The sequence below is a fragment of the Neodiprion fabricii genome, chromosome 2, assembly GCF_021155785.1.
Source record: "Neodiprion fabricii isolate iyNeoFabr1 chromosome 2, iyNeoFabr1.1, whole genome shotgun sequence".
NCBI classification, from domain to species: Eukaryota; Metazoa; Arthropoda; class Insecta; order Hymenoptera; family Diprionidae; genus Neodiprion; species Neodiprion fabricii.
This window is the reverse complement of record NC_060240.1, coordinates 11,994,449-12,006,907: the sequence shown is the minus strand read 5'-3', so window position 1 is coordinate 12,006,907 and position 12,459 is coordinate 11,994,449. Positions and strand designations below refer to the sequence as shown.

General features: G+C 35.8%; 1 protein-coding gene across 1 annotated transcript; it reads right to left on the bottom strand.

Moving 5' to 3' along the window:
• Positions 1 to 1,027: 1,027 nt before the first annotated feature.
• Positions 1,028 to 10,688, bottom strand: LOC124174874 (RRP12-like protein). The gene is made up of 23 exons (XM_046554450.1): positions 10,427 to 10,688; positions 9,594 to 9,768; positions 9,260 to 9,386; positions 8,897 to 9,079; positions 8,513 to 8,672; positions 8,228 to 8,406; positions 7,908 to 8,143; positions 7,564 to 7,731; positions 7,333 to 7,441; positions 6,990 to 7,154; positions 6,721 to 6,842; positions 6,524 to 6,656; positions 5,748 to 5,984; positions 5,445 to 5,671; positions 4,474 to 4,597; positions 4,066 to 4,351; positions 3,823 to 3,980; positions 3,483 to 3,751; positions 3,200 to 3,363; positions 2,916 to 3,089; positions 2,042 to 2,158; positions 1,654 to 1,813; positions 1,028 to 1,536 (listed from the first exon to the last, which is right to left on the bottom strand). Exons 1-23 carry the CDS (start codon positions 10,560 to 10,562, stop codon positions 1,422 to 1,424), a joined length of 3,924 nt encoding a protein of 1,307 aa, XP_046410406.1. The 5' UTR covers positions 10,563 to 10,688; the 3' UTR covers positions 1,028 to 1,421.
• Between the last annotated feature and the right edge of the window lie 1,771 nt (positions 10,689 to 12,459).

The following is a 12,459-nucleotide window of genomic DNA, read 5'->3' as shown; positions in this document are numbered from 1 at the left end:
TTTTGAGCTGTATTCTCGGATCGGCTAATCGCGGCGATTTGGGACTACGTGCAATTGTTTTACCTCTCAAAATTAACATCGTTACAGTCAGAATCAATCGTTTTTAGCATTTTTCACAATCAGCTTAAATTTGGCTATAAACATCCAAAGGCATAAGCCTTCGTTTTTTTTTTTGTCTTAGAATCGATTTCTATGAGCCTAACTAATTGGATGCTTAGGAACTCGTAAAAAATAACTAGAACTCGAGCTAAAACTTCGTGGGATCAACAGCTGCGAGGACAACAGACTGTAGGAATTTTTCAGTTTTATGTAGGCTGTGATGTGTGATCCATTGCTTTTAGCAATTTTAGACTACGCACAACCGCAATTTCTCGAAAAAATATGCTAATATAGCGTCTACGTAACTCCATTTTAACGTTTTTCAAAATGTGATGCAAACATTTTTTCGACAGAATTAATTTGCAGGACTCTTTTCCAACTAATTGGACTCTCAGAAACTAAAAACAATCATCTAGAACATCATTGGATCAACAGCTGCGACAACATGACAAGATTTTTGACATTTTTTGCTGCACCGTTTGAGCCGTCAATTCCTAGTCACTAACGATTATGCGCAATCGTTTTTTCTTGCAAAATTACAAGCGGAATTCTTCTGAATTTATTATTACAAAACTGTTTATCGAGAATCGATATCGCGGAATCCTCTTCCATTAATCAGGTCTCTAGGAACTCACAAATGACTTCTGGAGCATGGTAGGATTAACCAATCAATCTTCTAATGGAAAGTCACTGAAGTTCCGACTACATTTGATCTGCCGTTATTCTCCAACCTTCGTTTTGATGTCACGCAGTATCACTTGTCGCAGAAATGTCCTTCGGAAATGTGTATCAAAAAATCTATCAAACCATTTCGAAATTATCCCCTTCAATTTATTATCTATAATGTGGTCCACTAATTTCGCGTATCATTAAAATATGCCCAATACACGAAGAAGATGAATATTTTCCACATAGCATCACACTCTAATATAAACAAATTAATTTATTTAACACAAGTAACAACATATTATTTGTATGTATATCATTGTTTAGTTCATATGTTACATACATATGAGTGAATTGCAACTCTTTGTTTACATATAAATATCACCATTGTACAGTAAAATTCTGTTATCAGTTACAATGAGGGAAACCGCAAGGAAAAATATATTAAACGACTGTAATACAGAACCAATTAAAATATCAGCTGTATAAGAATGGTCTAATTACGCCTTGTACAACGATTATACGGGGCAACCGGTTGTACATGGCAAAGAGCACAGCTGTAATATTCCAAATACACGTTCAATACTACCAAAGAAATATTTCATAATCCATCGTACTTTCGCTACGAGATCCTTCTCTAGTATCAACCTTGATAATTATTTTCTGCCAACTCCTTTGCGTGGTCTGTCTCTATTCTTTCGTCCAACATTTGCGCCTTTCTTAGCACCTGATATGATGTTCTTAAATCTTCCGGCATTTTTCATCTTCTTACTAAAATCAAGAGTATTATTTCTGTTAGCATTGATAGAGCCCAGCAATGTAAAAATTAAAAATGGTATTAATATTTATGACAGTAATCACTATTGTGATTTGTTTATTATTACTGACCGTTTATTCAGCGCCGAACGGGTTAAAGGCACGTAAGCGTAAGGATCTGGTTTTCCCTTCTTTTTGATGTCACCCCTTGCTTTTTGGGCAGAATACTCACTGCCGGGATTATTTTTCGGTGTATTTTTAGTAATATGCCTATGGATACCTGATCCACCAGCTATAAATGAGAAAAATTTAAATCCGTTATTTGATACGATAAGACCTTTAAATCTGCGGAACTGAAAATTGCTATATATTTTTCTAATTGGAAAAAGCAGGTTCTACCGTTTGGAAATTGCGCACGGTAAATTGTGATGTGAACAACAGATAGAAATAAGTATTTCTAAATGTTCGCGAATCAAATTTCTCATGAAAATTATTCTAAAGCAAATATAATGTGAAGTACCTTGATATTTTGACGCAGGGCGATCCGATCGCATACTTATACCGTCCAAACTACCGCTAAGTCTCCGTTTTCGACCAGTCTTCGCTGTTGATACAGTAGATTTCGTGTCTTCGTCATCTGAAACAACCACCTCATGATTTCTTTATAGTCTCAAAAAAAATGTCGCAAAGGTTTTGCCGATATCTTCCTCAGTAGATAAGTACCGAATTTTTTATTACGTAAAAATTTCTAAGTATTTACTTTGTATATGAATTTTTGACGGTTTCTCAGTTTTTCTGAAAAATTTCTGACCAATTCTCACAACTTCTAGGAATCGTGCAGAAATATTTTGATTTCTATGTAGAAAATCGACTTCACTAGTTTTACGGAAAGACCTCAGGATTTCAGTTTTATTAAAAATATTCTGAAAATATTTACCTTAAAAATTTTCTAATTTCTCTTATAAATCTATTCCAGATTTCCATAAAGAGGTAACCTCACAAAATACCAGAACTCTGATTTTTTTTAGATGCATGATACAAAATGAAGTTCTAGTAAAAGATAATTCTTCTCTAGGAATTTATCAAAATATCATCTCTAATCAGACTTTATGAAAAGTAGTCAGGAAGGCGAAACTAGAAGTTTTTTATATTTTCGATAGAAAAAAAAAGTTCAGAAAATATTTAACTTCTTGGAATCCATCATACATTATCAGAATAATTTAAGCTTTTTAGAAATAATGCAGAACTTTTCTCACAACTATCAGAAAACATGGTATATTACTGAGAAATTTAAAATAATATCAGGATTTTCTGAGAATTATTGATACCAAAGTAACCGGGTAAATAAAATTTGGCATATACTAATTGTTTTTGTCTAAACAAGAATCCCTTACCACTGTTGTTTTCAGAATCACTACCCAGAAAGGGTAACTTTTTCGGTTTTATCTCCATTTCGCCATCGCTGTCATCATCTTTGATGATCAAACGACCTTTTTCATCCGTTTTAAAACCACCCTCTTTCTTTTTTCTAATCGACTGAGTGGAGTCCAAAGCTCCAGGTTGCGTTGCTGAAAAATAATTAAAGATCAGGGTAAGGCATTACCTTAACAATACATATTAATTTTTATGATTTCGCCTAGATATCACTAAATTGCATAGTCGAAAACACTGTACCAACCAGTAATATTTTTAGCAGCACCAGCATCCACGAAGTCGACAATATTCTCCTCGCTTTCGTGAATCCATGCCTTTTTCTTTAGTTTCTGTTTTCGACCTCGAACTCCCTCATCTGTTTCTGTATCTACAAAATCGTCATCGCTATCTGCCAGAATTTCTTCAACACTGAAAGAAGGACAAACGCTTTTCCATATTGCATTTTGGCAAACTTAATTTCAGAATTTCATGGTTAGTTTCATCTTATGTTTGTGAAATACTGTAACAAGTAGTTTCCACCAGCTTACGTTTTCGGCCTGGCTTTGACATTGAATTCCTCATCATCCACACCATCTTTACTTCCGGTTTCTGATTTTTTTTGATCTTTCATCTTTTGCTTCCTTGCTTGTATCTTTTTCAAATTTTTAATTCTCTTGAGCATGACTGTGGCCGTTGGTTTGACCAATCCCATTATCAGATCAGCTCCATACTTCCTTATCAATTTAACAAGCACGTCACGAAATTTTTGACGAAAATGTCTCTGACAATCATCAGTCATATCGCATAGAGCCGTCACCTAAAACATTCTCCTATTGAGTCTTGAACAACTTTCATCATTACGTTAAAAACTTTCATGTCATTGCTTACGATTGTGGGCAACATTGGTGCAACCGTTGGCGAGGGCATGATAGTGAGATACACCTTGATGTAGGAAATGGCGGATAGTGCAATTTCCCTGGTTGGCGAAGTCAATAAAACGCAAGCATGTTTCACTATCTCTTTGACGGTCTCCAATCCCAGTGCGCCTGCAGAAACATTGATTAAAGGATAGCTATATTCAAACACCAGAGTCATAGAGGTGAAACTGATGGATTGACAAGCAATTCTAACCGTTGTAATTGTAAGTTACGGAGGCCAGTGCGAGCAAAGTTGCACTGCAGAGTGTTGGAGTGCCAGCAAGACCTGCGACCAACATTTCGATGTACTTCTCAAGATTTTTTGTCGTTTGAAGTAGCTGCTCAGCAATAGTGTTTAGCAGCTGGTACGCGGATGCTCGACATCTTTCGTTCACTTCCTTGAGGCACAGCACAGCTTCAGGTACTATGGATCTCAGAAGTTTTGTCTGATCCAATTGAGGTTGGGATTTAACAAGATGTTCCAAACATCGAAGACGAGCCTGGATGAGCATAATTTCAATTAATTATTTCCACTAAGAGCAATTTTATTTCTGCATGAATCAAAAAACTCGATATTGTTCGAAATTTTTCATTATAATAAATAACTAAACAAGATACACACCCCTTTGCTGCTTGCGACAGTAGAAGACAGAGATTTCAGGAGCATTTTTTGAATGCCGTGTCTGTTCTGTTGGATGAACTCTTTACAGGCCTCTTTTTCGCTGCTACATATTTCTTCTAAAAATCTGAAGTAGCATTGAATACATTAGGTAAGTGTGGATTAGTTTATTGCATTTGGAAGCAAAATCTTTTCGTCTTTGCTTCCACCTGAACAACAACTCCGCCTCCAACCACTTACAGGTTGAGGTCAATTATTTATACGATAATATCTGGAGATTGAATTAACGAATTTGGATGATTTTGGATTTTTATCGTCATGACTTTCCTTAAATCAAAACTGAATAATTTTGGATCTGATACATCGTGTAGTTTTCGAGTTATGTGAATACAAACATTAAGTAAAAAATTTTTTACTTAATAATGATTTTATGTGCTCCAATTGCATCCCAGCAGAAAGTTCTTGTAAAGAAAGATGGCCTATGAAAGTCAAATTACCCACTTGTTTCTGGTCATTACTAAGCATGTGATGATACAGACTTGATAGTGGAAGAATATTAGAGCAAATTAAATTCCTGCATTAAAAATAGTTTAGACTAAAAGCATTGAAAAACGAATTTGTACATAATATTTATTATCGAGGTTTTATCATTTTTAAACAGCTTTTCCTGCGGATTAGGTTTAGTAGACACTGTTGTATAAACTTTATCTCTTTACAAAATGCTTCCAGGATCAAGTCCTTATTATTAAAAGCGCCTAAGTGTTGAAAATTTTTTTCTTCCTAGATGACATCTTCGTCATGTTATTTAAATGGGGGTAAAACATCGAATTTCAAGAGCGACCTGGTAAAATTGGATTTGAGAGAAATCCTTCAAGGATTTTTTTTTACTGTGTATAAATTTTTCAAGTGGAAGCTGAAAACTAACCAGTAAATAATATAAATAATCTGAGCTCAAAAGCTGAGAGGGAAATCACCTGTACGCTTTTTTCTGTTCCTTTGGGTTCTTAGTATCTGTAAGTACAGGAACGAACTCTTTGTAAACAGCCAGGAGTCTGGCACCATCTGTATGGCAAGCCAATACCCTGATTAAATCCAATATACTCTCTTTTACGAAGCGATCGGTATCAGAAGACTGCATCCGTTCCAATGCGCGATCGAAAAGTTCAGCTGCTAATTCTTTACTACTTATTGTCAAATATATCTGTAGAAAAAAAAATACATGTTAAATAGAACACAAAGGGAATTCACACAAATAAGTGATTAAGCCATTAATCGACCTTGATAGTTTCTAGTGCTGCAAGACGTTGACCTTCTTCGTCAGAACCGTTTGGTTTACTTGTATAAAGGTTGAATAGCAAAGGAAGAAAGTTTTTGGCGAATTTCGCCAACTCCTCAATGTCTCCTCTGTTGCCATCATCAGTTGCTCTGGTTATAAGTTTTCGTATCGATGCCATAACTGATAACCTCAGATCTTTTCGCTCACTTATAGCAATTCCCAAGATTCTAGCAATGCTCTGCAATGGCAAAATTCATTAGCTATCGTCAAGAATACTCAATTTGCTGCAGAACGAGAAGTTTTGTCATGTAGTAAAATATACTGAACACAAAAATCGACACGCCACCAATTCTTAATTGAAAAAACATGTAATTTCTAATTTGCATAACTTAACGACAAATGCATGTAAATAGATGTTCCAAAAACCATTTTGGAGCTTGAAGCATTAGCTTTAAGATAATTTTTGCAGATTTGATCTACATTAGTATTTTTCTACAGTTATGTCTCCTTGAAACGAAATGAGACAAATTTGCAAAATGAACGTCGACTTCAGTGTTGCACAGAGCACATTAAATTTTTTTTCAATTCTTGACAGTCAATTTCAGGTTTGAACTGTTTTGGTCAAATATTTTTTATTCAAATATGTCTTACGGTTTTTTTTCATTGAGTTATTGAACATGTAAAATGTCTTCCAGTAACTTTGATCAACCAAAACAAACAAACAAATTACTATAATAGTGTTTTCAAATTACATAGACTAAGTAAGACGATTTTTACCTTGAAACTGTCTTTCGTATCACCTGGGTTGTTGCAGAAATTTGGAAGCAAAGCCCAAATCTGCGATGTCAACAGCTGATAACTGTGAGAGCCAATTCCATCATTCACGGACTTCAGAGTAACTGATTTCTGCCTGAATTCAAGTACATGAAATATTATCTAGCATCTGGATTAATATATATATATCAAACACTTACTCGCACATTGTAGCCAGCGGTAGTAATGACTTCACAAAATAGGAAAGTGGGGCTTGAACGATGTTCTCCTTCAGTGTTGGCAAGAGCCAACTTCTGTTCAAATCTATGGTATCTGTGGAAGTCTGTAAAAATTCACAAATGACAGTGCCACAAGTGAATTCGAATTACAAGTCACATAACTGAGTTTGCTTATCTGATCCAAAGTCAATTTAAAGCATAAGAACTAATTCTTACACACAACTTTTCATAGGTTAAAAATTATGATTTACCTGTAGCGGAATTGTGTTCAGAACAATTTCAGGACCCATGGACTGAACAGCAGCTCCAACGGCATACTCGACTTCGGAATTGTATGAAAATTTATACGAATCCCTCAGTTCTGCGAGCGCGACTAATATTTCCAACAATTGATCCTGACAGGTTTTGCCTGCAATCTGTGTGAGAACAGGAAGAGATGGTTTACAACTGTGGTATTATTACATCGTTTAGATACAATTTCAGATTTTGTCTCGATAATTGAGACCAAACTTTGTTTAGAAACGATGCTAATACTCTATTATATTTTTTACAAATAATCTTGAATCCATTTTAAATCTGAAATATGTTCATTACCTGGAAAATAATGGCAAGCAAGTGGAGAACGTGATGCCACGCAGAGTGATATTGGTACTTCATTCCTTGCTGAATTATATGAATTGATTTAGATATCGCAGTCTTGTACCTATTAGAGATGAAGATCCAAAGAGAATGAATAAATGAATTCCTTATGAGCTACTTGCACAGACAGCTTAAAATGTAGCATATATCTTGGAGAAAGAATTAATTACCTGACATAGTACTTACTTTTTTTCACCGTCTTCGTATTTGCACAAAGGCGCAACGCAATCTTGTAAAAGTGTTTTAATAGTGTGTGATGCACCACTCAATACCTCAGACCTATCAGACAACCAAAGTTCTGTACACTTTTCCAAAATTCTGGGTAAATTTGCTGCACATAGTTGCAATGAATTTCTGGAAGTTGAAAAATAATCATGCAATAGTCAATTGTTAAACTCGTTGCTATTTATGAATACAAATTATCTTCATATGACCTAAATTTTAGTAATTGTAAGTATTACAAAATTCAATAAGGTATTTACAATGGCAGAATAAATGAATCTATCAGAATCACAATGATTGTCACTCACTGAACGAGGTTGCAATGTGCTTCTTGCATTACGGCAAGCCACGCTAAAGTCGGCTGTGTGTCTCCAGGCGCTGGCTGATAATCGTACAGAGCATTGATGATCTGAGCATTTAAGGTAGGTGGTAATGTTGTTTCCAAAGGTTTCGATATAAACAAACTGTGGAAGGCTTGTAGACAGCAAGAAGTGAAGAGCAAATTATTCATCGTCATTATTTTGAGCAGTTCTTCACAAATAACCTATAATAAACATAATGATTCAAAATATTGCCGGGATTATCCTGTCTGGCAAACTACCAATTACAGATATGTCGAGTATAATACCTTAACGTGGGATTTGGGGAGCTGATGCAAGATTTCTTTCAGCATAGTTAGGACATGCAGAGTTGCTGTAATTCCACCTGGTTGACTGGCCATTTCCAGCTGAACCAGACAATGTTTTGCAACTTGAGACGCAGCAGGATGATATGCAGGTGGATTGTCGTTCTTCATTATATGGCTTCCTGCATAATTGTTGAATGTCAAGTTTTTGTTCAAATTCTGTCCACAACTCTATTACAATATTCAGTGAATTTTGAAAAAAAAAACTGTTTAAATTCATGATCTCACCTTTGAGGATTGAACATACTGCATGTTGAGCAGCCTTTCGCAATTTTGGTTTGGAGTGAACTGTAAACACTAGTATTGCGTCAAGTATTCGCACGGTCGACGAACTTGACCAAACTGCGGCTTCCTGAGATCTCAATAATATGGAAAGACATCCAATGCACTGTAAAATCGTTCAAGTACAGATGTTGGCAATAGTGCATAAATTTGAAAGACTTAATCGAAGTTAAAGTGAATCTTGGAAATGAATGGACCATCTTGTCCATATAAAAATTTAAGAAAAGGTGAAAAGTAGTTTAAAAAAATTTCCAGCAAATTTCATATACGCTAACTCTCAGAAATACGAGTGAAACAATATCCCTATTACTGATTACTGATGTAACATACTGTTCGCTGGATCAGAAAATTCTCGCTAGTCGCATACTTCTCCAATACTTGAAGAAAGGTTTGGCTAGCTTGGCTAAACTGCAGTCTAAGGACACTTATTGGAACTGTCTTCAAACCCATTCCCAACAGTGATAATACGGCTGCCACTGATTCCTCAGTCTCTGTTGCTTCTAGTGTTGTCATCTGTTTATAATGAAAATATTTTAAACTGTCACTGCTCGTGTATTCATTATATTATTGTGCGAATGTTTTAATGGTCACTAACAATTACTTGGGGTAAAATTTTGTATTATACTAATTTAAGCATTCGAAGAAATAAGAGCACAAAAAAATTCTTGTTTTATTCATATTTTAGAATCTTACCAATGCTGCGTAATATTCAGTAGAAGATTCAGTTCCTCCGTTTTGTTTTATGACCTCGGTGACTGCAGCTAAAACTGCCAACATTTCCTTATGCATGGCTGAACTAGCTTGAAACCCACTCAAGAATCTGCAAAGTGAAAAAATGTTACAAACATGCGCTTCCAAAATCTCATACGAGAACATATCTCTTCTCAATTTTAATTGAAAATGGGTGTGGAAAATTGAACGTTTTGCAGATGATGATGATGAAGTGGAGTAAGAAGAAAAGAAGAGGTATATAGAAGGTAAAAATATCATGTTTGAAGTGAGCCACTCAGAATTAAACTACATTTACCTGCTGAAAGAAATGTTCGAACAGCTACTCCAATCGCTGGCAAATGTGTTGAAAGTTTTAATAGTTGTTGCTTGCGTCTCATCATCGTCATCAATTTCAATATTTTGTACATTTTGATGTGTGCCTTGTATAGCATCATGCTTATGAAGAGCATCTGAGGTTAGACCGCCAGGACCTTGATAAAAAATTTGTAATAAAGCATGTGATAACATTCTGAATAACAGTTTTTTTTCAGCATGGTTACTAAATATTAGTTGTTTTACCAAGACGATGGGTCAACCATTCGGGAATTGAGCGAAAATCAGATTTCAAGACTTGAAATGCAGTAAATAACTTCACAATTTCAAAGGAATGCATTTAAGGTAAACATTCTTGAATTGAACACGAAAGGGCGAAATTGAACTCATAAGGCTTGATTTAACTGAACTAGGAAGATTTAAATCGAATTTAAAACGTTTGAATTGTACTCAGAAGACTGGAATTAAATTAAATTCAATTCAAATGATTTTGTAGATATTCATCTGATTCCATACATTTTTCAGGTGACTTCATGAATTCAAAATACGTAAATTGAATTCAAATGACATCATACTAGTTACAACGAATCATTTAAGTACGATTTTCTATTAGTTTGCGTCTGATTGCAAGAAGGTCTGGTCAACCTCTCGAAAATGCATTATAGTTTATGTTATAACCTAAATTTTTTTAAATATTCTTGTAAGACGAAATGCTGTGAGAAAATTTCGAAAAAATTTCGAGGATCTCACATATACAGAATTTAATGTTCCAAGCCTGGATGACAGTTGAACGGAAAAATTTAAAAGAGCACGTACCAAAATTTTCTTGAAAGAATCTGGTTCGCGCTTGATCCCGGTGTTGTTTGGTTTCAGGATTTGAACTGGAACTTTGTCCCTTAGGCCATCTTTTGGCTTTTTTACGGCTACCCAATCTTGGCTTTATTTTTCCCATTTTTAGATTATTACTTACTCTCAGTAAACAAAAAATAAAACTACAGAGTGAGAATAAGGTTGGTTATGTTTTTAGAGATACACGTGCACGTGCGTGAACGGTGTTCTGTGAGTCTATGTCTATGCCCTATGGCATTGGCGTCTAAGGACATGACAAGCCCCCTGACACAAGCTGCTAAAAGTGGTTCGCAAAATGTCTCTCGATTCTGGCGCCAATCTCCACCACTAGTGGCGCTAGTAGTTGTCTGACGAGCTTGCACGCGGTCAGCGAGGGCAGCAAGCCACTGATATATATATATATATATATATACACAGTGAGCTACCCCCACTCCATGGGAAGAGCAACAGAGGAGGAGGGGGGAGGGGGGAGTATTGTTATCTTCCGTCCTTCACAGAACTCATTTAACTATCGTCTGAGCGCCGTGCGGCATCAGTCGTTTTCAAGCAATCGGAGGGGAACAACTTGTTGTCAGTGCCAGTCGAACATTCAGACCGCATTATTCCATCAGTGTACTTGCACCATACTCATCTGTGAATAATACACGAGGAGCAGCGTGTAGTTTGAAGGAAAACCGAGTTACTGAAATGAAAAAGTCCTACGAACGTTGAAGGTGAATTTAGTGTCTCGAGTTTCCATTCTTTTGTGTAACTATAGATTTCAGTGATGTCGATATTTGTCTCTGTGCGACCTGTGACAATTTTGTTATTATTTTGGCTGATTTTCGGTAAATGCGCAGTTGCATTGTTAGCAAGTTTATTCAGTCGATTCAAACGGACAGCTACAGCACGAAAAGTGAGTGTAGGATCGAGTGTAATTGCGGTGTGGATTTTTGGATTATAAGAGATTAGTGAAGATCTGAATTATGTGAAAGTGCGTCGCTTCACCAATAAACCTGAGATGCTACAAGAAGTGCTACATGTAAAGATTTGGAGCAGCCAGAGTCGAGGTAACAATACTTGTTTTAATTATTAATTGATAATTCAAGGTGGTGCATTTAAAGCCCAACTTTTGTTCTCGCATAACATGCAATGCATAAATATGAGACTGGACAACAGTAATAATTATTTTCAAACTGAAAAGCCAATTTGCTAAATTAATGCAAGTGTTCTGTTTTGTTTTTCACAGATTTAAGCAGAGACTTCCGAGTAACTTTTCCATTTCTCGGCAACATTGGTGAGTTTGCATGTGTTAGGTTATGGGTATTTCCCTGGGATTCCTCTGTCACGTGGCGTGGCGGTAACAATTGTTGGACAAATCTTCGATGTCTTAGCTGCATGGATAGGCTCATTCACGATCACAACGTGCTTGACTTTCAGTACAATAATTTTTTTTCGCAATTCAATTTGCCGTAGCTTACTTAAAGTTAGAAATTTTACACGTTGCTAAAAGTGGAATGAGCATCGCGACAGGTAACCATCGCTTACTCGGCACTCGCGAGATCGAATTGTCTTTTGCAACTGATGTAATAATCTACGTTTGAATTTACCGATGATGTCGTTTAAGTGGTGGGTTTACCTGAGGTTTGAACGTATTCAATTATTCACAATACTGTTAAAATGAAAAAATTCTAAAGTCTGGCATAACTTAACGTAATCAAATTGCATCTTATATTATATATTATTTTCAATCTTTTAGCAGCCAACAAGTATTGATCAACTGCAGGTTTAGCTCGCTTAGAAAAATGCTATTTGGCATACAGGATGTTTTTAATCAATTTTAAAAAATGTTAACGTACCTATAGTCTGCCAACATTTAATATAATAACACATACAATACTAGAGTTGGCGGGATATAACCGCGTTACTGTATTCTGAGTAGGCAGACTATGATACAAAAACATTTTGCCTCCAACAGGTAACCAACGAAAATGTAAGTCAGTGACCACGGCGCAAATGAT

Coding starts and splice junctions, on each gene's coding strand:
- LOC124174874 (XM_046554450.1), bottom strand. CDS start 10,562: ATGGGAAAAATAAAGCCAAGATTGGGTAGCCGTAAAAAAGCCAAAAGA. Junction 9,387..9,593: donor TCGAACATTTCTTTCAGCAG/GTAAATGTAGTT, acceptor TTCACTTTGCAG/ATTCTTGAGTGGGTTTCAAG. Junction 7,732..7,907: donor GCACATTGCAACCTCGTTCA/GTGAGTGACAAT, acceptor TTCAACTTCCAG/AAATTCATTGCAACTATGTG.